We start from the raw sequence: 26,773 nt of genomic DNA, 5'->3' as shown, positions 1-26,773 counted from the left end.
TTAATAGATAAAACCCTACTACATTGATAGAGCTAGTGTCATTATTTGTTCAAATTAAAATATTTAATATATGTATTCAATGATTAGATATAAACTATCTAAAAAACAATAAAAAAAACTTTAGATAACTTACTTCAACTACAGCGATTTTAGTTTTTTTCTTTCCACTTTTTTCTTTTGATTTTTTTGACTTCTTCTTTTTTTTCTTTTCTTTTGTTTTTCCGTTTTCTTTGACGTCTCTTTAAATTGAAATATTTTTAATCAGAAAAAACATTATCTGATTAATAAACAAAATTGTACTTTAATTTTGCTAATGTACAAGTTTTAATTTAACTTGGATAAAAAGCTACTTCAACAATATTTGTAAAACATATACTAGTTACTTAAAACAAATTGGGTAAATAATAACTAAACTAAAACAAAATGTATACCTAAAATACAAAAATATAAAAATTAAATACCCATTCATGTTTACAGGCGTTTCAATTGTTTCTTCTACAACTATTTCCGGTTCTGGTTCCACAACCTGTTTTACAAAAATAATTTATTAACAAAATGAATTATAAGATAGTTTGTAGGTTTCGAAATTATAGCTATACTAAAGCAGGAGTCGTCAAACTGTGACTTTTCATTTTTATTTTAAATATGTCCTGCGACTTGTAAAAGGCTGCCGACCCCTGGCTTAAATTGGTTGTTAGTGCAATTTTGAAGCCTATTTATTTAATAAAAAAAAATTGATTCTGTTCTGGCTTTAAATAAAGTAAAACAAAAAAACTGAATATTTAACTTTTTATTTTTTACAAACATTAAATTTCCAAAACGCACAATGTTTTACACACAAAATAAAGCAAAAAATATAAAAATCAAACCTTAGGTTCCTCAACTTTTTTGACTTCAACAACTGGTCCTACCACAGGTTCCTCAACAAGTTCTGGAACATTTCCGTTTTCTTTCACTTTCTTTTTCTTCTTCTTATCTTTCTTGTCTTTTGTCTAAATAATAAGATTATCAACAAACATTTTTTACTAGTGATTAAATAACAACAATGTATACTGCCAATAAAAAGTGCTGAATGCTTTTTATCAAAATTAATGTTTTGGAAAGGCTCAAAAAGTTAAAAATTAGCGGTCTAAAGACTTAAATTAGCTTCACTGCAATTGTATAACCTTTTTGGACTTCTTTTTAGATTTAGTTTTTTCTTCCAAGACTTCTTTGGGAGGGTTTTTAGGTTTTTCAACTTTCTTTGGTGGTTCTTTTATTGCTTCGGTTCTGAAAAAAAATTTTGAATTTTATAATTTTATAAGACTTGCAATAAAAGCTATGTGTTTATTATTGTTTTTTTCATGTTTATTCGTGTTTAATTCATCATTATACTTTTTATCTGTGTCTTCTGTTTAACTGCCTCAGGATTTGATGCCTGGGTTCAACTTTAGACAAAAAACAATATAAACACAGGACTACTTATAAGACAGTGATAATCTGTATTTTTAAAATAAACACCAACTTAACTGCTAAGTCAAGGAAATATTAAAAAAAGTTAACATATTTTAACTAATTTTTGGAAAATTTTTAAAAGTTGTTATACCCATTAGACTCAAAAATTAAAAAAAAGTAGTTTAAAGCTAAATTATTGATTTATGCATGTAGATTTCGTTTGCAAATTAGCTACTACTAGCAAATTTTTAAAAGTAAATAAAATCAATAATTAACCTACAAAAAAGTTTAGCAATTTATTAAAACAAAGTTTACAAACTAAAAAAAAAACATTTTTTAACTTTTGGTACCCTACAATTCCATGCACTATTTTTAAAAGTCCTAAAAAACTAGTTGACTTAGAAGACGACAAAACATACAAATCTTATTAAAAAATGAAAGTTATTAATGATAAGTCTATAGAACTTGGCAGAATTTTAGCAAAGTATTGACCGTGTAAAAATTTGCTAGCAGAACTTTTCGGCGCAGAAAAATAAAAAACTTACAAATCAATAACTGGACATTTTGAAATTTCATTTTTTTGTTTAGTAAACATTTTCAAAGTTGCGGTTGAAAAATAAAGACCTCTTTTTATTGTCATTTACAGTTTTTAAAATTAAATAAGCTAAAAAATAAATAGCAAGATTATTATAAACACCATTTTTGATTAATTATAACAAATAAACTAATATAAATGCTTATACATTATAATTTTTACTATTTATTACAAACAAACTAAAAAATTAGTACAAATTTATAAACATCATATTTTTTATATATTTATAACAGCTTTATTATTCATATAAACAAACTAACAAGTCAATATCTAAAGCTTTATATACATCGTCCTTTTTATCCGAGTCTGCATCTGAATCCACATTAACCGCTCCCTGTTTTAAAGTTTTTTTAATAGTTATAGCAGTTAAATAATATTTTTATTTATATGTTAACTTAATCATATTAGTATGCTTAAATATATTAGCAATAGAAAATAGCTTTGAATTTAACCTTTAACCTAAAATTTATGTTCTACTTTTAAAGATAAAGTATTTGAATAAAATTGAAGTTCATCAAAAAAGTTAACAAATAACTAATTTAATGTTAGGTCAGCTACTTATAATTTATTTAGAACTATTACAACATTTTGACAAATAAAGAAAAAACCGGACTAAATATTAAGTGTCTGGTGTTTATTTTAGTACAATAATGCTTTTAATACGTTACATTATGTTTTCTCTATATGTTGTCTAAAATTAATAGTTCCAAAAACTGAATGAAATAATTTAATAAAAAAAAAATTCTAAAAAGCTTTTCATGAAACTGTAATATATTTATATATATTAATTCTAAGTATACAAACAAAACTAATGTAATGACACAGCACATTAGTTCAACGTGAACTAATTTTTCAACGTGAATGTTTTTGTATAAACTATATTTTACACTTGTACATCAGTTTAAAATTTTTTGTACAACTTTTAGAAACAACTTCTGTAAGCCTGAAAGCAAATATTACACATTTATTTAAGTTATAAAGTATTTAAAGTTTTAGTGAAATTGAAGATTCTCATCATTGTACAGCTGACTCGCGTTGATGACTCTTTTGTATGAGTCATAATTTTTAAATTTTGTTTATTTTTTAAACTTATCTGAGGGTAAGACTTTCGTTCAAGTAAATTTTGTGTTCAATTAAATTACAACAAATAAATCTTTAAAACAAATAAAAACCTCAGGCTTTATATAATCGAATATTTCAATTTTGTTAATAAAATAAAATAATGAAGTAAATAATTACATTCGTCATTTTATTTACAACATATTTAGACTTTATATTGAATTAATTAAATATTAAAACAAACAAAACCTCAGGCATTTCGTAGTCGAATATTTCAACTTTGTGCTGGGGTTGGATTTCAACTTCTTCAACTTCTACTTCTTCTGTTGCCTTCTTATGTTTCTTCCCCTTCTTCGACTTCTTCTTCTTTTCCTTCTTGTGTTTTTCAGCTGCCTTCCTGCTCAACTCTCTCCTGCGATGTTGCTCCTTTGGAAGCAATAAATAAAATCTTAATTAAATTTGAAGTAAAAAATAGTCATAACACCCTGATTATATGTATTTATAATACAAATTTAAAGTATGTATTTGTAAAATTATTCTTAGTTTAGCTTCAAACATTATTTTTTATTCTATATACAGCAAAGTTTACGTAAATATTGTTTATGAAATTCTAATTTATAAAAAAACAAAATTAAATATTGACAAATTATTAAGTAAATACAAAACTCAAGTGACCGCCAATTAATATATTTCCCTTAAAAACTATGATTCTAAACATTGGCTACAACAATAAAGATGCTCATTTTAAAACCTTTAATTTTTCTTAAATAGATGTAATGGGTTGTTTGGATTCAGACAAAAAATCTAATACTTGTAAGGGAGATTACCACAACTAGTTTGTTAAAATAAAAGTTCTTTATGTTTAGAAAAAGAGGTTTACATTCTTTATTTTCGTAAAACATTCAGGGTTGCTAAAGGTCTTTTGTTAATACTTCCAAGCTTTCTGAATTTCTTCCAGGCTTTTGTAAATAAAAGTTTTTATTGTCCACTTTTAGTTATAAACTTCAGCTTTTTGAAAAAGATATTGAATACTTTATATGTGTTTTATAATAAATAAAATTCTGACCGATACAAAAAAAAACATTTAGTATGATAGATTACTCGTAAGTTATCAAAATCTCATTATTTTACGTAAAAAGAATGGTTTAAAATTCTTTTTTTTTTCAAAATTACTCAAGTTCCAGGTTTTTCCAGGATTCCAGATTTTATGGCAGCCCTGTTTAAAGGTGTTTTTAAAACTTTTACTGGTATGAACTTAAATTCTTGTATTAGTTAAGATTTTTTAGCATATTAGTAAAGTTACCATACTTATTTCCACGACAAAATATGTTCAAACAGTATTTGAATTTTTACAAACTTGTTTCAGATACTGTTCAGAGGTGGTCATTTTAGAGAATTTCGTGGATATATCTGAAATTCCTGAGCTTTTGTCTGATTCTTGTTCCAAATCAGGTTTCTGGTATCCTGATTCCTCTGCCTCTTTCTGAAATATTAGGAAAAACATAACGATAGAAATTAAAAATATAAAATAATAACATACTGCGGGCGAGTAGCTTCGTTTACTTACTTATAAACTATCAAATAACTTTTTTATGAAACAAAATTTTACTAAGATTACGAACCTCAAAACAACACAATTTTTCAACAACTATTTCTTTAAATATGTAAACTTCAATTATATATTTTGTTTATTCATTTGAACGTGTTTTAAAGTCCTCTATACTTTGTTGAAATGGGATAAAACAAACAAAATTAAATTTAACTCAAAAACGTCTGCAAATAATTTACGTTGGAAAAATCATCAAATAAAAAAGTTGGCATATCAAAAGTTCTAAGCAAAAAACAAAAAGACAAAATATATATACACTACCAAAACTTATTAAAATAAAATTCAACACAGCAAGACTTAAATTTTAAGAAAAAACATACAGTGTATACCAACAGCTTTTAATAGGTATTCTACAAAATTTACTGAATTCTTATTAAATTTATTTTCTACACTTTTATCATCATACTACCAACTTTCACCAATTTTCCCAACCTAAACCACACATATAGTTTTTGAAGTAAGTGAACTATGTTATTATATGAAAAATAACCAAGTTTAAAAAAAATATAGTTTGGCCAACACTTTGATGATATATTACGTAATATCATCAAACACGTCATACATATCTTCTAATAAAAAAATAACATTTGTTTTTCAAAAATAACCCAGTTGAAGTGTGTTGATTCGTTGACACACAGAAACATATGTAGGTAAAATAAAGGAAGATTACTGTATAATTTGTTTTTATTTTATATATTTTATATAAACTAACAGCAACAGATTGTAAATAATGTGGGTTGCTTGCTTGTTCCGCTTTTCTGGCTTCTCTTATCTGTTGTGTTACAATTAAAACATTTTTAATTATACTTATTTAATTATTATTTAAACTTATTCTTTAAAAAAAATGTTGCACAATTTATTAAGCTATTTTTACAAAAATTTGATAAGAACATTACAGTTTTTGGTAATCAGAGTTTGACTAAAATCAAAAACTATGAGTAAAAAAGTATGAGTGTAAATTATCTAAATCTTTTTTATTTATTCAATATATATACATATTCTATTTATGTTAAAATACATAAATAAAAAAAAAAACAGTTTCATTAGACCATCTAAAGTGTGCTAACTAAGCTAAAAACGAAGTAAAAATGACCAAACTATTTTTAAATCAGCTCCAAACCTTTTTAATTTGTGCAGGACTGAGCTCAGGGGTCTTCTTTTTGTTTTCAGCAAGATAGAAATTGTTCTTCCCGCTAACAACTTCTTCTTCTTCACTTTCAGATGACGATGATGGTGGATCGTTTATCCATTTGTCTAAATCCAATCTGAAAAATGAATTTTTTAAAGTATTTTAACTATGTTATTTATTTTGTTTGAATATTATCTATATTTATAATTTTCTCAAAACTTTGCGTCAAAAATTTGTAGCTGTTACATTTTCTACTTTTGAAAATTGTTTGCATCCATCATTTGAACTTCATTTTTGTTTTTTGCTTTTTCAAAACATTTTAAGATGATGATTATGTTGTTGAATAGTTATCTAAAACTTGTCATAACTTCACAAACTTTTTAATATTATGCTAACTTCAGCCAAAAAAAAATAAAAAAAACAATTAAATTTTTAAAACTAGCTTATTTTGTATTAATTGATTATTATTAGTTAATTCGCAAACCCTTCAGGAACAGGAACTCTCTTTTGAGCCTTGGGAGCGACGGGATTCAATTCTCCTTTGAACATTGAGGAGAAAAGATCGCTGATGTTTGTGTCTTTCTGCATCAACTTGCTCAATTGTTTCAGCAAATTCATAAAACTTGATGCCTGTGATGATTTACTTTGGTGGTTTTTTGAATCTTGTTTTAAAAAAACAAAAAAAAAACTAAATCAAAAACTGCTTTTAATTTATTAAACCACTCAAAAAAAAGTAATCACTTTTTCTGCAAAAATATGGTTTGTATTAACAAATTCTGCTTATTCAAAACACTCAGTCGGTTGTTCTAAACAATTCAAACTTTCTGTTTTAGCATAGATTAGTTTTAGCTCCAATTACCAATGAACCAAAATAAAAACCCCTAAATTATATGAAGTTAAACAACTTACCCTCTCTTGAACTTCGAGATCAGACGAGTTGACGAAAGGTTCCAACTTGACGAGGAAATTCTCAACAATCACTTTGTGTTCCTCCTTATCGCTCCTGTTGATGTGACAGGACATCATCTTCATGCTGTTGTGCAGGTACACGTGCTGTATGTGGGTGGGTAGCTGGGTGGACTGTTGATCCAACATACGGTGGAGTACTGGTTCCACATTCTCAATGTGCCTGTTATAAAACAAAAATAAATTCGGCTCCACATTCTCAATGTGCCTAAAAACCAAATGGTTTGGCTCGTATTCTCCTGTGCCTATCAACATATTAGCTCCATACTAAGTTATTTCAAATAAATATATACACTCAAACAATAATGGCGGCTAAATATGGTTTAAGTTTTTGCTTTGTTTCTATGTAAATAATTTCTATACTTTCAATGCAATCCTACTATTTAGCAGCTACTGAAAAGCAGCGTGTCAGCTCTAACAAGTTTTCATTTTTCAACAGATCGGAACATGTTTAATTATAAATAATAATAATTAATTAATGTTAACGTGACTGCAGATCAAAAGTGTATCAGGTTAGATCTAGTGGTATGGAGTTTAAGAACACCAACAAAAATCATGTATAAAAAGGATACGTATTTAAGCTAGGTAGTAAAAACTCAAAAAGTAAACTTTTGACATCTTTTTTTATTTTCGAATCAACTACTATTGCTTTTTTTTGTCACAATAAAATACAACTTTACTTGATATATGGTAAAATTTTAACCTAAACAAGCTTTTAATTAATATGAATTCGAAAACCAAAATTTTTAAGAGAAAAAGTTAAAATTTCTAAATGAATTATTATACAAAATATCTAAAACAGTCACTTCAAAACAAACTGCTAAACATTACAAAATAATCAATAATATGATAAACTAACTCTACGAATTCTCCACAAATATAGGCTGCTGCGTATAATACTTCAATCATTCCGTTTCTTTTGAACAAAGTAGCTAAATTGTGTGAGTTTTGTAGTACTGCAGCCTGTGTAAGACAATAGTTATTTGATGAATAATAAAATATAAAATAAAATCGATAAAATATTTAAAATAAATTGTTTGAGTTTAGTAAAACTGTAGCTTATTAATGGGTAATAGTTACTATAAATTGTTGGAGTAGCTAGTAATGGGTGTTAATAAATGAATGTATAATTAAATTATCTATTTAAATCACACCAAATAACAAAATATGCCTGAGCAATAATTTTTCTACTTTAGAATAAATAGAGTGAGTTTTAGACTGCTGCCTACAAAATATGTCAATTTATTTGAATTTTGAATATAATTGAAATCTAATAACCAGCAATTGTATTTAATTTGTTTAGTTATTGTTTATTAATAGTTGTAGTTCATTTATAGTTTGTATTTTAATTGAGTTTTTTACTTTGCTTCGTAAATCAATGAAAATATTAAAGTAATCAATAAACAGACCGTACAGTAACTTTCAAAACTACAAATTTATATTAAAAACCCTAAAATATTTAAATATTTAACTTCAAAATTTATATACTTCTACTATCAAAACTTAACGTAACTTTTATAATAAATTTCGAATGGTTTATATTATTTACTGCAGATTTTCTGACCGTGATAAAATGATTAACATTAGAATATTTAGTTTTAATCACAAAATTTTGAAAAACTATGAAATAAATGATATAGTAACAACTACTGTTGTTATTTGTAAAAATTAAAATCTTTAGACAAAAATGTTGTCGGATGCATTGATTTATTGTTGCAAAAAAAATAAATGTAAATAAATACAAAACAAGTACAATATTTAAAACCTATTGCAAAAAACTTTTAATAGTAAAAATAACAGAATCACAACTAATTTAATTAATTATATTATAAACTAAAGCATGGGTAAACAAATCATTGTAAAAAAAATACTTTAAAAAATATTGTGTTGTTCAAATCATTCTTTTAAACCAGAACATTGCATTAGCTAATAAGTGCATGTAAACACACAAACTGCTGACTTTCAAGTAATCAAGGCGCTTTAAGTTAAAGAGAAGTTTTAAAGAGAGAGATATAAACACGAATTTTTAAGCGATTCTGTTATTGATTTTCTACTTTCCTGTTTAAAATCACAATTGCGTTCGCTTAACTTTTTTTATTGAAAGGTTAAAAATTTCGAACTGTTTTTAATGTTTTGTTGAGTTTGTTTCCAACTACTTTGTGTGTTAAATTTAGAAAAAGTAAAAGTTTAAGTCAGTAAAAAAACATCATTTTTCAAAACAATCTGTAATAATTAATTTTTATAAAAGTTCAAAGTTAAAAATAAAAGTTTAAAAACGCTTATATCATATTATAAATACACAAAATAATAAAATATAACCTGACTACAACTAAGATAATGTTTTCGATATTATACTTATTAATTTCAAATTTGTTTCAATAAACGCAATAAAAAAACATTTTTTAAAATAGATACTTTGAGAATGTCTGTATGGGTGATTTAATTTAAATTACAAACATATTGTTTAAGGTTCATCAAAATTAATTTTATTTTATTAATGTTTGTTAAATGACTAAACATTTTATATAAAATTCGAGCTTTGTAAAATAATAATATTTATATCATTCATTAACATATAAATTGGTTAAACAAAAAATTTTACAAAAAAATTTATTTTACTTTTTAGTATCTCACTTTATAGTTTTTAGTTTGAAGTAAAGTTTTTAGTAAGATACTTTATAGTATCTTACGTTTTAATATCAAAAGCTTATCATAATTAAGCATAGCTTCTAAATGTACAACCAATACTTTTACATAACTTTAAATTTTTGTAAAACTTTTACAACTTTTTAAAAAACTAAAAAAAGATATGCTAATCTATCAATTTTTTAACTTAGTGTAATGCTTAAAAGCACAGAAAATTTATTAAAAACAGATTAGTGTAAAAAGTGATTTTTTTTTAAGTTTTCCAGTAACCGGATATATTTAGCGTGACATGAAGAAAAATAACAAATTACCTATATATATCGGTCATATAATTTTTTGTTAATACTTATTTAAATATTAAAAATATTCATCAAATGTATACTAGGTTACTGAAACTTTGTATTATAGTTGAAAAGATTGCGTAATTTTACCATTTTAATATTAAAAAAGCTAAATAACAGTTAAACTTGATAAAAAAGTAATTAAACATTATCATTCAAAACATTAAAAATATTATTTACTTAAAAAAGTTACTCTCGTTAATAACTAAATCAACATTTTTAACTGTTTAACTGATTACATTTTAATTGTTATGTAGGTTAAGTATGTGAACTTGTGATTAAATTAAAACATTAATTGAAACTTTATAAAACACATATTTCAACTAACTTTGAGTTGAAGTATTTCAAGACCACAAACAGTTTTATTTTATCAGAGATTGATAACAAAATATTTGCTTTTATCAAACAAGTAATAAATTAAAATTGCTGAAGGATACTTAAAAAAACTATTAAATTATCAGAGATTTTTGTTTGAAGCTTAATACATTACAATATTCTATTCATATAAATAATTGTTATAATAATATTTTTTCAAGTTTGATTTAAGTCGAAATAAATATAACTACAAACTTAATTACTACATACATAAAACAAACAATTTTATTAGCAGCAAAACTTATAACGATGTTGACTTATTTATTATTTTAAATTTAAGATAAACAAACAAATTTATTGGCTGCGAAACTTGTTATAGTCCTAACTTATTTGATATACAACACATATAGAACAAACAAACGATTTTATTTGCAATAATGACTCTTATATAAATTTTATATTATTCATATATAAATCAAATAAAGATTTTTACAGGCAGTGAAACTTCTTATAAACTCAAAGTTATTTATTATTACTAAATAAAACAATCTTGCAATTTTGTTAGTAGTAAAGCTCCTTATAGACTACACTTATATATCATTTTATATAAAACCAATAAAAAGTTTTATTAGCTTCTTACATTTCTAACTTAGTTGGATTTATTAAAGATTTTTATTGATCCTGTAAAGCTTCTTATATTTTTAATTAGCCGAATAAACAAAACCAATACTTATTTTTGTTACCAGCAAACCTTATTATATCTTCAATTATTTAAATATATAAAACAAACGAACAATCTTATTAGCAGCGAAACTTCTTATGGTCTTAACTCTGATTGCAACATCCAACAACTGTGCTGAAACCATTGAACCATGACGACTAGTTCCGTTTACTTTACTTATTTCAAGAAGTACTGTTATATACCTGAAATATAATAGTAAAATATAAAAATGTCTAAAATAAAAAGTACTGTACACATGTCTACTTTACTTATATCAATAAGTACTGTTATATGCCTGAAATTAAATAAAAAATATAAAAATGTGTAAAATAAAAAGTATTGTACATATGTCTACTTTACTTATATCAATAAGTACTGTTATATGCCTGAAATTAAATAATAAAATATAAAAATGTGTAAAATAAAAAGTATTGTACATATGTCTACTTTACTTATTTTAAGAAGTACTGTTATAGACCTGAAATTTAATAATAAAATATATAAACGTGTAAAATAAAAAGTATTGTTCATATGTTAACCTTACTTATTTCAAGAAGTACTGTTATGTATCTAAAAGAAAAAAAATGTATTTTTCAAATGTTTACTTTATTTAATACAACAATAATTGTTATATACCTGAAGTTATAAAAACATTAAATTAAAACAACTGTTATGTACCATAAGATTTAATGTATAAATATTAATTGATATAAAATTACAAATAAACTAACTAATTGTTTTGGTATATTAGTTAATATTTTTTTATTCAAAGTTCGTTTGGATTATTACAAGAAGTACTACTATGAATTTAAAACGTAAAAACGTTCAACTTAATACTTATGCAAATTCTTAAGTAGTCGGAACCTAATTAATTTATCTGCTTCAGTTGTATTATAAAGTTAAATTTCACAGTTTTATATAAATACATTACAGTAGAAACATTTTACTTAAAAGAATATTATACACATAAACAAGTTATTTAAACAAATAACACCATTTTAGAAAAACATACTTCCTTTTTATAAACAAATTACATAATTTAAATTTTACTAGCAATATAGTAAGTTAAAGTCTTATTATTAAACATTAGACAAAGTAAAAAAACGTGATTTATAGGCAGGAAACTAAATAAACAATAACTATAACAATAAATAATTCTCTCTTATTAACTAACATTTATGCTTTGACTAAAAATAACTTTTAGCTTTAAAAATTAATTAAAAACACTTTAGAACTTACTTTGAAAAATTATTTTAATTAATTTTTGCAGACTAAAAGTAGTAACTAATTTTTTAAACTTAAAACACTAAGATGTAAATTGATGAACACAAGATAAAAAACACGTTCTGGTTAGATGTAAACTTAAAAAAACATATTTCTATATATATCTAAAGAATAATTAATATTTAATTTTTTATTGTAGTTACACTTTAAAAGCTTATTGTTTTATGTTTCATAGAAAAAAAGCAAATTATATAATAGAACCATTATGCACAACTAAACAAAATTAAAAAAACTAAAATAAGCATGCATTAAACCATATCATTTAAGCATGACTAAACCAATATTTTAGCTTAGAATGTTAGGAAATTATTAAAAAACTATTTCTCAAATCATCTTTATAAAAAACATTAACAAGTTATACTAATTTATTAAAGTTTATTAAAATTTCATTGATATAAGTATGCAAATTTATTGATGAAGTACTGCAATGGGTTTATAAAATAATGCTTAAGAACTGATAGTGTACAAACATGTATCTTTACATTACATTTACAAATGTGCATCTTTATGTATATTCTAATAATACAATAAAAAACACTAGTTATGAAAACAGTATTTAATTAAACACTAATCATTGAAATAATAAATGAAAATATAAATTTATAATTTAAATAAACTCTTAAAATGTTTGAATATTTATTATTCAGAGTTTAGGGATGAGACAAAATTCATTTATCACACCTACTTTTTCAAACTAAGTTAAATTATTTTATTTTAAATTATACATAAAGCAACTGACTTAGTATAAAAGACTAATTAATGACTTAACCATTAAAAATTAATTTAAAAAGTAAACTTTGTACTTGAACAAACTATTGTAATGTTCCAACATTTTTTGAAGGTAAGAATGAAATAAGAAAACATTTACTTCTTTAAGCTAAGAATAAAATGCGTTTAAAAACTATTTGAAAATATCCAATACACACTGACCATTCGAAGTTAGTAATGAAGTGGAAGTTATTTCTGGAGCAAATTTCAATAATTTTAGTGATAAGTTCATCTCTGTATTGTATTGTTTCGGCTTTTTGTACATGAACCAGTAACTTCTGTATTATTTCCATCAGGTTTTTCTTCGATACCTGTTTAGTTGGTTAAAGTTATTAGTTTGTGGTTTTATTATTTTTATATTCTAAAATATTAATTTCTCATGCGTTTGTTAAAAGTAATCCAAATGAATCAAGTTTGTTGGAACATAATAAATACAACAATTTGCATAGTACTTGCTTTATTAATTTTTTAATATAGCAAGTACTTTGCAAATTGTTGTTTTTTTTTTTAAACCTTTTTTAGTATTTTAAATTTAATTATTTTTTTTTACACCAAGTTCTAATTTGTAGAAATTAAGTAAACAAATAGTTTAAAAAAAAAGTTTTTTTGATAGTGAATAAATTGCTCTGTTAAATAGATTCATCCTATATAGTTATAAGTATATCAATTGTACATTTTCAAAGTATGTATAGTATACTGTCACCAGTCCAAGGAACAAATAATTTCAAACCTATAAAACTAGTGTATCCCAAACAAAAAAAGGTTAAAAAAACTTAAATATCATAATACATCAAGTTATTATTACCATTCCAAATATGAGATCTAACGCCCGCAACCTAATACTTTCATCTTTGTCTTCTAGACACTGCAGTATGAGATCCTTGTGAGCTTGGACTGCTTTTGGGTGGCTCTTTAAGATCCTGGATAAAGCTAGTAGTCCTAGGTATTTTACTGCAAAAATACAAACTTGTGCAAAATCATTAAAACTATATATAAAGATACCATACTTTGAAGTACAAAATATTATTTTAATTTATTATGTAAACAGAAAATTATTTAAAAAAAATACTAACAGTTTTGGTCAGAATCTTCGATAAGAATCCTCAATTTCTGCACGCAAAGCTGTTAAATTACAATTGATGAATAACAACTAAATTAAAAACTTTTAAAAACTTGAATGAGATAACAGTTCTTCTTGTAGTTTTAACAATTCTAATACATGTTTATGTTATTTACATATTTAAAGTATGCAACTTTATTATTTTAGTAGCCTAAATAAATAAATCAAATTTATGTTAAGGTTTTTTATCAAAAAGATACAACATCAAAACATGCTTACCTTCATAATTGCTGGAAATCCCTGCATAAAAATTACATGCATTTACAACAAATATATTTAGAAACAAAATATACACATAAAATAACTGAATACATGTAACAATAGCATACATAAAACAATAAATTTTCATCAAACTTTCACATTTTACAACTTGCTTAGATGAAATGTTTGTTTTAATTATTTGTAAGTGGTACTTATACTTTTACAGCAGTATTGTTACAAAAACTAGAACTCATAAAAAATCATGGTTATAAAGTTTAAAAAGGATTTACTTTTATCTCTATTTTGTACTTTTTTTATAAACAGGAAAAAACTAATACTTTTATATAATGTAGTACAAGTGGTTTTTTAGAACACTAATAAATATTATTTCAAAATAATTTATTTATTTATTTGTAATTATTTCAAAGCAACTTTTTATATTTATGTTTTGACAAAAAATTACTGATTACCTTATGTTACAACAGTTTTTACTTTACAAACAACATTAAAAATATATATTTACATTACAACAATAAAACTGACCTGTATCGAAGCACTGTGATCTTGCATCCCTGTAGTTAAACATAACAATACTATAGAAAGCATGAAAAAAAAATATTATATTAAAATATATTGTAGTTAAACATAACAATACTATAGAAAGCATGAAAAAAAATGTTATATTAAAATATAGTTTAGTTAAACATAACAATACTATAGAAAACATGAAGAAGAAAAATTATATTAAAATATATTGCAATTAGAAAACAACACTAAAGAAAGCATGAGAAAAATTAATTATATTAAAATATATTGCAGTTAAACATAACAATACTATAGAAAGCATGAAAAAAAAAATTATTTATATTAAAATATATTGTAGTTAAACATAACAATACTATAGAAAGCATGAAAAAAAAATATATTAAAATATATTGTAGTTAAACATAACAATACTATAGAAAGCATGAAAAAAAAAAATTAAAATATATTGTAGTTAAACATAACAATACTATAGAAAGCATGAAAAAAAATATTATTTATATTAAAATATATTGTAGTTAAACATAACAATACTATAGAAAGCATGAAAAAAAATATTATTTATATTAAAACATATTGTAGTTAAACATAACAATACTATAGAAAGTATGAAAAAAATATAATTATATTAAAATATATTGTAATTAAATATAACAATACTATAGAAACAGGGTTGCCACTTGTTTTATCAAAAATTTTTCCAGGCTTTTCAAATTAGTTCCAGGTTTTTAAAAGTACACATTTTTGGGTCTATTTTTAGTTTAAAGTTAAGTCTAAGGTAAGAAATTGTGTTAAATAGTATAAAAACATTGAAAAGATAATGTAAAACTATTTTTAAATATGTTTTAAAAAAATTTTTGATGATGACGAATTTTTTTTATTTATATGATAGGTTTTTTGAGTCAAATCGAAATTTTACTACTGAACACGTGAAAATTGTTAAAATTCCAGGTTTTTCCAGTGATTTTGTTCAAATTTCAAGGTTTTTCCAGTTTTTTTTCAAAATTTCTCAAATTCTAGGTTTTTCCAGATTATTTTTGCCTAAATTGTCGAATTCCAGGTTTTTCCAGGTTTCCAGGTAAAGTGGCAACTCTGTCTAAAGCATGAAAAAAATATAAATTTATTATTCATATTAAAATATATTGTAGTTAAAATTATTGATAAGTTTATTTTTGCTATATATGATATATATTTTTTATCTTATTGAAATTTCGTTACTTTACATATTAAAATAGTTTAAAATTCCAAGATTTTTTTTATTTTTGTTCGAATTTCTAGGTTTTACCAGGTTATTTTCAAATTTACTCAAATTTCAAGTTATTTTTGCCAAATTGTTAAATTCCAGGCTTTTTGGAAACCCTGTATCGAGAATATTTTAAAGTATATAACAAATCTTTATGGTAAACATGCATATAATATTAAAACTTATTGTAAGTTGATTAAAATTGTGATAATAAAAATACAAAAACTTAATAAACTCTTTGTATTTTTCTTACGTTCACATCAAAAACAATGTTATTTTAGTAAATAAAAGTATTTGAAATAATTGTTGTTACACTCTAACGAGCTTTATATGTTCAAAACTTTTAGGAAATAAAATATTTCTAAAAAAAATAAAATATTCTAACGATAATTTTTCGTTCGAAACTTTTACAATCAGTAATAAAAGTAATTTCAAAAATATTGGCAATGTGATTTTCTTTAATAAATTTAAGTATATTAAATGTTAAGTGAACTAAATATATTAAATGTATTACTTTAATTGCATTAAACGAAAAGAAAATTAGTTTGTATCTCAGTTATAATTTTAAATCTAACAGAAAAATTATTAGAATTAAATGATCAAACAATTAAACATAAATATTTAAATAAATAAATGTACAACCAATTATAAATACCTTGTATAACAGTGTTGATGCATTCATATAGTAGGGACATAGCTGATGTGCTGTCAAAATTAATTATTTTAACTATAAAACCTGATAATTTTGACCAAGAAATGAGACAAAAACATTTAAACTAAACTTAAATATGCAGTGTATCACCATTAAACTATGTAAGTTAACACTTTTAAAAAGTTAACATATAAATTTTATTAAAATCAAATAAGCATTTGAAACTTTTATTTATTTTTAATGAAAAATTATTAAAGTTGTACAGAAATTTGTTTTAATTTGTAGTTTTATTTACAGTAGTGTGATTTATCTTAGCTAATTATAAAGTTATTTACTTGTGTATAAGATTTGTTAGAGGTTCGATCAATTTTTTTCCAAGTCTCGGCTCTAAAGGTGTTAAAGCTCCAAACTAAAAAAAATTAATTTTTAATATATCTACATATCAAAAAAATATTAAAATTTCTAAATATAAATGAATTTTGTCAATAATTTTAATTGAACCTCAGGTAGCCATAGCCTAAAATAACTTCATTTACAGATTTTATATTATACATGTACTTAAAAGGTTATAAATAATAAGTAATAACAAAAAAAAGATTAATGGTAATAAACTGTGTAAACCAAACTAATAAATCGTTATATTCATTACAAAAATGTTTTCATAAAAAGAAACAAGTTTAAGTTAACAAAAAACCTAAAACCTTAACTTTATAAGGAAAATCCTCATAACTTACACTACAGTTTTTATCAAATAATATTAAGTTTTATCGATATATAGTGTAAGATTCACATTTTACTACATTTCTTAAATTATGTTTTTTATAAAAATTTATAAAATATAATTATGTATTACCATATATTCTTTTCAAGCTATATGGGCCCTGTACTTAAAATTTTTATTTATTTTGAAGCATACAAATATATGGCCATTAATTATTCTATAAAGTTAAACTTCAATGCCAAACTAAGAACAAACCGATTTAAGTTTATTAATTGAAATCATTACTTAAACAAGCAGTACAAAATATTTAAAAATTTAAACCAACAATCATAAACTAAATTAGCTTTAAGTTAAATAAAGAACCTTTTTTAAAACTTTAATAAGTGCCCAGATTTAATAGCAGTACTTTTTTACACATAAGTAAAGTTAACACGTGAATACACAAAAACTGCCGTATTGATTTTTTATATTTAACAAGAAGCCAATTGTAAGTATTAAAATAATATAAATTAAGTAAATAACAATATGAATTAGTATAAAAACTCACCAATTTAATGACTTTTATCAATACCCAGTTGTTGGTAGTGTTGGAAGATGTCATCAGTTTAAAGAACACGGGAGCCAGTGACAAATAGTTCTTGGGATTTTTTCTGGCCAGCTCACACACAACGTTAACCGCTGCAGATTGTACACCTAAACGAACAATATTAAGTTACTAATAGTTTTAAATAAATAAACTTCACACATATTAACTGTTGCTGATTGTATACTTAAATAAACAGTTTTAATTAATATTAAAGTAATAACAAGATACATTTAAGAAGACTATTTCTATGGTAATGTGTTTTTTTTGAATACATAAATAGTTAATTTAACACCGTAAAAATTATTGCTAAGTAGTATTTAAACCTTATAAATTTTCCAAAACTGGTTGTTTTAATTTTTTTCATAAAAAGGTTGTGGCACACCCGTTTTTTAAAAAGAACTTAAATATTTTATTTGTTTACACATATTTAAAATTGTAAGAATAATTCTTTTAATTGTTGGTCATTAAAACAAATTTTACATGACTTTTTAAGTAAATAGTTATAGTTTTTTTTATATTAAACTTTTACTTTTTTTTACTTTAATAATCATTCAACTCACCCGGATCAGGATCTTCCAGTTTCTCTCTCAACCTTGGAAAAGCAGGTCTCAACGCTTCAGGATAGTTCAGGAAGATTTTGTATGAAATTAGGACTGCTCTTTTCCTAATGTAAGGTTTTGTTGAAGACATCTGTGAAATTATTAAATTAACAAGTTATTCAATGAAAATCGTAATGTTAAGCTTAGTTTGAGACATACTTGTTAATAAAAGTGTTAATATAATTCTTTTTTGTATTTTTATTAAAAAAAACCTTTAAAATATAGTAAATGTTACAAAAATATGAATTAACTATACATTAACAAAGTGTAAAAGTATTTTATAAGATTTTAACTCTAGTTTTGTGAAAAAGTCTACTTGTAGTGTTAATATATTGAAAACGAGTTGTATCAAATACAAATTATTGATAACATCACTACAAAATTCTACATTTAATGAGTTAATTTAGCATTTAAAGTAAATTATTTGTAATGAGGGAATTTTTTTTCTTCAAAGTGTTAAACTAAAAGTTTTGTGTAACAACTTCCATTAAAAATTTAGGGTAAAAATGGTTTCATAAATTCAAAGTTTTCAAATTTTCAATCATTTTTTAAACATTAAGTTTTTTGTTAATTCTGGGTTTAGATTAGAAATTTTCAATAATTAAATAAAGCATATGAAATAATATGTGATAATTTAAATTCCAAAAGGTCTTTGAATTATAGCATTATCATTTTTTATAAGTTAAAAATTACCTAAAGTAATTAAGTGACTTTTTACAAAACTTCTTGAATTAAAAAAGAATTCTTGATTATAGAGATTAGTAATATAAAATGAGAAAATCAAGACAGTGTTTAAAATAAACAGATAAATGTCAGGAGATAAAGAATTAATTGAACCTACAAGTTTCAAGAAACAAAAAAAAAAAAAAAATTTTTGCTATGAAATAAGTGATTGTTAAAACTATAAAAAACTAAAAACCTATCGAAACAATTACAAAAATGTATATAACTTATAAACTAAATAATCAAGTATTATTTTTCTAAACTTCGGAAACCAGAAAAGTTGTCACAATGAAAACAAACTTACAAGGGACATGAGGTCGTTGCTAAGATCCCTGGCGAGGTCCTTAGTAACAAAACAGCTGAGCCCTGACAACGCCACCCCAACGTCGTACAAATTAGATGACAAAAGATCCTTTTTGATGAGATTCGTGACAAGCATGAGGACGTCTGTTTCACTGTGAAAACATTGGGATGCTACCATGTAGCCAATCCGCTGTTTAAATTTTAAATAGAATTTTGATATTTTATTTATATTTATTTATAAAATATCATTCACTGTGGAAACATTGAGAAGCTACCATGCATGGTTGCCGCTGATCAAGCTGACTTTTCCTGACTTTTTACCAAAATTTTCCAGACTTTTCTAAATCATGCTCTTAAATAAAACTTATTCTTAAATACATAATCTAACACTTAAAACTATATAAAGCTTTCAATCTAATTTTAATAGAGGTTAAAAACAGCAGTTTTTTGCTGAATTCTATAATCAAACTTCCAGTGCATCACTTAAACCATCTGTGTATGATTGATGTTTGTATTAAACAGCTCTATTAGCAAAATACTTGTATTATTACCTTATAAACACAGCTTGTCTGAAAAAAGACACAATTTTTTAGCTTTTCCTAGCATAAATCAGGGTTGCCACTCTTTGAGCCAAAAAATCTTCCCTGAGTGACCAAAAATTTCCCTGAGTAACCTTAAATTTCCCTGAGTATTTTTCAAATCTTAAAAAAAAAAATTCTCTTCTAACACAAATTATTAATACCTCATTCTCATTTTACTTCTTTAATAATAAAAGGAAGGTTGTATGTGTATGCTTCTGCATTAAGTTTATGAAAAAAACTGTTTTCAAAAACTCAATCTTAAAAGGTTTAAACCAATTAAAAATTAAAATTTCAGCAGCTGTTGAAGAAGTTGCAGCTGATATACTAGTTGAACTATTAGCCCCACCAAAATAAGAAGTAATTGCATTATTTTTACTCTTATAGGCTTTCAATTTAAGATGTTTTTTCGACATACTGTGCGATTTCAATGCCCTTATACCCATGTTGGATAAGGCCATTGGTGTATCATCATCACACCACTTACATTTAAACTTCTCTTTGTCTACATCCTCAAGTAACCAATCTTTGAAGTCTTCATGGTTAAGCCAAATTTTTTTAAACAAGGTTTTAAACTGTACTTTACTCATAATACTTAAAAAAGCTTTTAAATTAAATCTGCAAAAAAGTTGTAAAGTATATTAAAACACACACACTAAAAAATTAATTACCATTACTGCTACTACTTTTGAAATTATTATTTATAAACAAAAATTTAACCTCTAATTTTTTAACAAAAGTAATACAACACTAATGTGTATTCATTTTAATTTTTTTTACTGAAAACAAGTAGTTGTAAACAAATAACAAATAACTTTATTATTTAAAAAATAAGAACTAATAGTACAACATAGTGTTTTTTAAACTACATAAGTAACTAAAAATAAAAAAGTTTATTAGAACTTTCCAATGAATAGGTAACAACAACTTTCATTTCTCTAAACTGTTTGATTTTACTTAAGTAAATATAAATTTAAAACTTAAAAAAACTACAATGTTAATACTAAGAATATTGAAGAACTAGCCGCAAGGCTAAAAAAATTCTAAATAACCACTTAAATAATAAAAATTACTACTTTTGAACAAAATATTGAAACTGGATTAACTAAACCTCATTCTAGATCTAGAAAAAAATTTCCCTGAGATTTTCAAAAACTTTCCTGAAATTTAGAGAAAAAATCAAAACTTCCCTGAGTTTCCCTGAGTTAAAAGAAAAATGCCAAAATTCCCTGAGTTTCCCTGAGATTTTCTACAGTTTGAAAATTCCCTGAGATTCCCTGAGTTCCCTGAGTGTGTGGCAACCCTGATAAATGTATCTAAACAAACAAAAGACATATAAGGAACTTTTACAACTTAAACCTTGAATTAATAACAAACTTTCACAACTAAAATCTTAAAACAATAACAAATTTTTACAGTTGAAACCTTAAAACAATAAAGAACACATTTTTTTAGAACTTCCTAGCATAAATGTATCTAAATAAACGACGACATATAAGGAACTTTTACAATTAAACCTTAAATCAATAAGGAGCTTTCACAACTCAAACCTTAAAACAATAACGAACTTTTACAGTTAATACATTAAAACAATAAAGAACTTAATCAAATACTGTTTTTTTAAATGTATGTACTAAAATTTATTTTCTCCGTTTTTTTTATTAGCACTTCAACCTCTTCATTTAATGAAGATATGGTTTCCTTCATCTGAACTGCATTACGCTTCATTTTCTTGGCAGTTAAAATCATTTGCCTCATTTTATTTAAATCGCTCTCATCTGCTGCCCCTACACTTGTTGAAGAGAATCTTTTCTCTAAATCAAGCCACAACTTGTGGGCTTCATTTATTTTGGCGCTCATTTATTTTTACTTTTATTTATAAAATATTTCCTCTTATCATTTAGTATAAAATTTGTAACAAATAAATATACTCTTATTTACTTTGAAAACTTAAGTTACTCTACAAAAAATACAAATAATAAGTAAATTTAATCTTAGCATATACCTCTCTTATAAGTTATTTTATAAATTTAAACAACTTTGAAAAATTTTTAAGAGGTAAAGTATAGACATTAACTTGTTACATAAAGTACTAAACTAACTTCTTAGTTATAAAGAACTCAATTATTTACTTAATCAAAAAACACTTTGATTCTAAAATTATGCTTTTGTGTATATATCACAGCTTCACTATGGAAGTGTCCTTGCTACAGATCATCAATACTAAAAAGCTTACAAAATCTGCTTGTTAAGTAGGGTACTTGTTCAATATGTTAATAGAAAATTTTTGCAGTTTTGTGAAGGATATTTTACTAATTTATACCAGATGAAGGCATTGGAAATAATATTAATATTTTTGTAAATTTCTAGGAAAATTTTGGAATTTTTTTCTGACTTTTTATTATTTTTTACCATTTGAAGGCTTTGGAAAACAAGAAGTTTTGTAAATTTAAACTGACAAAATCTGACTTTTTTTATACTTTATCAAATTTCCTGACTTTTCCTGACTTTTGTCATTTTTTAAAATTTTTCCCGAAATTTCCTGATTTCTTGACCGAGTGGCAACCCTGACCATGTAGCCAATCCGCTGTTAAAAAATATGTTTTATCATATTTTTTATACTTATATATCATACTTCTGTTTTTATTTAATATTTTATTAATAATTACGTTTTCATTGTGAAAACACTGACTAGCTACTATGGATCCTATCCGCTGTTAAATTTTTAATATAATATTTTTTTATTTTTTTTATTTATGTGATTCTATATAAAACTTTAATTTATTAGAAGATGTTATGTTTCACTGTGGAAAAATTGACTGGCTAACATTTAGCCAATCCACAGTTAATTTTTTTATTAATCATTATACAATAAATACTTGCATAAAAAATTAACATTTTTATTAAAATACATAATTATATTAAACTTTATTATTATGTAACATACTTTATAACTAAATGAATTTTCTTCTATCTTTTAACAATTTTATTTATTTAAAAGTAGTAAGTTATAATTTATCTTATTACTCTTCAATTTTGTTAAAAAGGAATAGTTATCAATAAAGTCAATAATTATAACTTGAGAAAACAAGCATAAGAGACTTTGTCAATTATGCTTATCTGAATATATATTTACAATTTCAGTTATATAACTTACTTTGTGAGTGAACTTAGCAGAACTCATAACTTCTATCACATTGAAGGCAGCCCAACTTATATCGTATCCGATCATTTGTAGCTGTAATAATATGATTATTTAACAATTTAATCAGTATTTATTACGGCCATCATCAACAAAGTTGAGGTGTTTTGCGCCATCAATAATAATTATACAGGTGATACTTAACAATAAATTACATTACAAATTTATTAATGAAATCTAATAACTTGATTATATAACACCTATACTTTAACACCTATACTATGTTGATATTTTTAACAAATAATTCAAAAGTTAAACTATATTAATACATACATAAAGAAATACTGTATCTAAACATTTCTAACTGAAACAATAGTCTTATTAAAAAATGATCAAAATGAAGTTTATTAATTATACCATTCTTCAACGACTTAAAACAGAAGCCCATAAAACAAAACATACCAACATTTAATATTATCTATACCTACATGCTTCATATTATAATAGTGCAAGAGCTTTAAAAGCAAGAATCTAAAATAGGAGATTTTTGCTCCTATTTGCAATAGTCTCTACTGCAACATAACAATTTTTGATAAACTTACAAGTTTTTTAAAGGTAAATGAATTTTCATAAAAAATCACTCAAACGTAGAATATATAAAAAAACGTATTTCAAAATTTCTTATTTACTAACTCAAGTGTAGAAGCACAGTGTAGAAATTTAAATTCTGTAAATATATTATCAAAAAATATAAACAAATCTTAGTGAATAGAGTTTTGTCTCTAAAATAAAAACAATATTTAAAGTATTTAAAACAGTGAAAGCGTTTTGCACAAAAGTTATTAAGAAAACATAATTTTAAAGTTTTAACTTATTGAAGTTTCGAAAATTTGTAGAAGTTGATAATACAAAAAAAGACAATAAAAACATAAATTAAAATCAAAAATGGTATTTCTACTTTGACGGCCGTAACAAGTCAATTTTTAAACTAATGTATTTATTACAATTGTTTGTAGTAAATTGTAAAAATATGCATTTACTGACATATTTAAGTATCCAAATATACTAGTCAAAAAGGCATTTTAAAAAACTAAAGTACTTAAAACATAATAGTAATTTTTTTATATACTGTTTTAAACCTACATATTGCTTTAATCTAACAAGAAAAAAAAAAGAACAATTGACTTTATAATTTATACTACATCAAACTTATCATTTCACAGATTTTTATTGTAGAAAAATTATGTGTAATAAAGCAATAAAGTCTGAAGTGTATAAAATTACTACAACAATTACTAAATTATATAACTATAAAAATAATAAAAAACTACTGACGTATGTGAGCTTTCTTACTGCATTTGCCTTCACAGCAACATTTTCTTGTTTCAGTTCTTGCTTGATTTCGTCTATACAGTGTGAAACAAATTGTGCCTGGAAAAAATTGTTGCTTAAAATAAAAACCCAAAGCTTCATCACAAATGTAGAATTACACATTAAGTACTTGTTTATCCGTTTACATAAATAAATGTTTATAAAAGCACTAGTTTTATCTTAAAAGAATATGTTAATATCATGTCATCTTAGTTTGCTATAAAAACACTAAACACAAATTTCGCCTTAAAAAAATACAGTAAATATTATTCAAACAAAATTAGTTGTGACTTAATTGTTGTATTTTCTAGATATGCCTATCATCAGTTAGAAACTATTTTTGAACTAACAAAATGTTACTTATAAAACTTAATGAAAATTTTGCCTTGAAAAAACACTGATTATTACTTTAATAGAAGTAAAAGATGTGTTACTAGAAAACAATTTAAAAAATAATTGCTTTTTACTTTTAACAGGGTTGCCACTCGTTTTTTCAAAAATTTTCCCAGGTTTTCCAAATTTCTTCCAGGATTTTAAAAGTACACATTTTTGGGTCAATTTTTAGTTTAAAGTTAAGTTTAAGGTAAGAAACTGTGTTTAATAGTATAAAAACATTGAAAAGATACTGTAAAGCTAACTTAAATATGTTTTTTAATAAAAAAAAAATTTGATGAAGATAAATTTTTATTTATTTATATGATAGATTTTTTGAGTCAAATGGAAATTTTACTACTGAAAATGTGAAAATTGTTAAAATTTCAGGTTTTTTCAAAAATTATCAAATTCCAGGTTTCCAGGTAAAGTGGCAACACTGTTTTAAATATAGAGGGGTTTGAATAAACAAAAAGTTTAGTCTTTAGAAGAGAGCTAAACAGTTGTAGACATGCTATATAATTTAAATGCTAAAAGATACAAAATACTAAAAAGTTTAACATCAAAATGCAAACTTTTGCAACTTTTCATAAATCATAACTTGTTTCATAAAACACTTTTAAATACAAAACCTCTACAAAATTGTCATTATTAAATATTTAACCAGATATAGTTATAACTACTATGCTATTTTGCATTTGTTTAGAAAATTACAGTTTTATAGTGTTAGTCTTGCTAACAAGTTTGTGAACAACAGCAAAACCTTTGTTCAAACTTAATAATCTATATTGATTAAATATAAATAAAGAATATAATTGTTTACTTCATATTCCTTGTAATTTCTGACTCCTTTAACTTAAACAAAATCTTTTAAGATATTTGAAAAAGCAAAACTTTGAACACTAATTTAATTAGAAAATAATAATTTGAGCTCATACATATTAAAACTAACTTCATCTTCTTTGTGGTTCCTTATTCCTCTCACCAGGTCCTGCAGACTCTTCTCAAACATCCGATCTATACTCCCCTTCACCTTTTTAAGAGCCATTTTTATTATGATACAGTCTGATAATTTACAATTAAGTTTTATATATAATGTAATATAATAAATCTATACACAACACTAGAGAAATATATATGCTTTGTTACACACTTTTAAGAGCAATGTTATTAAATACAGTCTGATAAAAACATCATAAGGTTTATAAAAAAAACAAGTAAAACTAATTTAACCTTAGTTAGAATTTTTACAAATAATTAGTTATTTTTACAGTTTTGTACTTCAGTTATTCTAAAATTCATTGGTAATTCACGTTTTTAAGATTTACTTCAGAAGTTTTTATTCAGCTTGATGAAATATAGTTTTTTTTAAATAATAAATAGTAAAATCTACAGCATAATATGAACAGTTCAATAGATCTAATCATAGATAATGCAAAGAATTTTGAATATAATAAAAAATAATTAAAAGGTAGTATGGTAGAACATATCAAGTTTTATATGTAATATTATAAATTTAAAAGTGATGTTTTTAGCTGCAATTAGCAGAATATCCTGCCCTGCAATCTGCAGGGCAAAGATAATTTCCCTTCATCATACAATTAGTACTAAATTATCAAAAACAGAAAATCCAAAGTTTTTTTTTCTTTAGGCCTGATGAGTCTTAATGAACAAAGATAGTAGATTGTTGTTGATGGTTGAACAGTTGAAGGTTGAACAGTTTGCTAATATATAATAATACTAAATACTTAC

At 24.0% G+C, this 26,773-nt stretch overlaps 1 protein-coding gene across 3 annotated transcripts in view; it reads right to left on the bottom strand.

Annotated features, from left to right (window-relative positions):
- The window catches only part of LOC145844003 (AP-3 complex subunit delta-1-like), a 31,717-nt gene extending 5,635 nt beyond the window's left edge, over positions 1–26,082 (bottom strand). Inside the window, exons 1-26 of one of the 3 annotated variants that reach the window (XM_082951307.1) lie at positions 25,974–26,082; positions 24,614–24,709; positions 23,294–23,374; positions 19,560–19,748; positions 18,494–18,623; positions 17,895–18,040; positions 16,962–17,035; positions 16,630–16,679; positions 14,732–14,781; positions 14,207–14,227; positions 13,941–13,989; positions 13,673–13,818; positions 13,030–13,178; positions 10,889–11,018; positions 7,652–7,755; positions 6,736–6,955; positions 6,311–6,456; positions 5,818–5,962; positions 5,410–5,469; positions 4,446–4,571; positions 3,338–3,514; positions 2,290–2,363; positions 1,167–1,269; positions 870–992; positions 462–526; positions 134–239 (exon numbers count right to left, since the gene is read on the bottom strand). In XM_082951307.1, coding sequence (XP_082807433.1) covers positions 134–239; positions 462–526; positions 870–992; positions 1,167–1,269; positions 2,290–2,363; positions 3,338–3,514; positions 4,446–4,571; positions 5,410–5,469; positions 5,818–5,962; positions 6,311–6,456; positions 6,736–6,955; positions 7,652–7,755; positions 10,889–11,018; positions 13,030–13,178; positions 13,673–13,818; positions 13,941–13,989; positions 14,207–14,227; positions 14,732–14,781; positions 16,630–16,679; positions 16,962–17,035; positions 17,895–18,040; positions 18,494–18,623; positions 19,560–19,748; positions 23,294–23,374; positions 24,614–24,709; positions 25,974–26,069 — 2,856 coding nt within the window. In that variant the 5' untranslated portion in view covers positions 26,070–26,082. The remainder of the gene's footprint in view (positions 1–133; positions 240–461; positions 527–869; positions 993–1,166; positions 1,270–2,289; positions 2,364–3,337; positions 3,515–4,445; positions 4,572–5,409; positions 5,470–5,817; positions 5,963–6,310; positions 6,457–6,735; positions 6,956–7,651; positions 7,756–10,888; positions 11,019–13,029; positions 13,179–13,672; positions 13,819–13,940; positions 13,990–14,206; positions 14,228–14,731; positions 14,782–16,629; positions 16,680–16,961; positions 17,036–17,894; positions 18,041–18,493; positions 18,624–19,559; positions 19,749–23,293; positions 23,375–24,613; positions 24,710–25,973) is intronic. The other 2 variants (XM_082951308.1, XM_082951309.1) reach the window with 2 other exon arrangements.
- Positions 26,083–26,773: the final 691 nt, after the last annotated feature.

Source organism: Thalia democratica, chromosome 9 (assembly GCF_965202585.1).
Source record: "Thalia democratica chromosome 9, ktThaDemo2.hap1.1, whole genome shotgun sequence".
In the NCBI taxonomy this organism is placed as follows: Eukaryota; Metazoa; Chordata; class Thaliacea; order Salpida; family Salpidae; genus Thalia; species Thalia democratica.
Note: the sequence above shows the minus strand (reverse complement) of the source record. Positions and strands in the feature narration are given on the sequence as shown.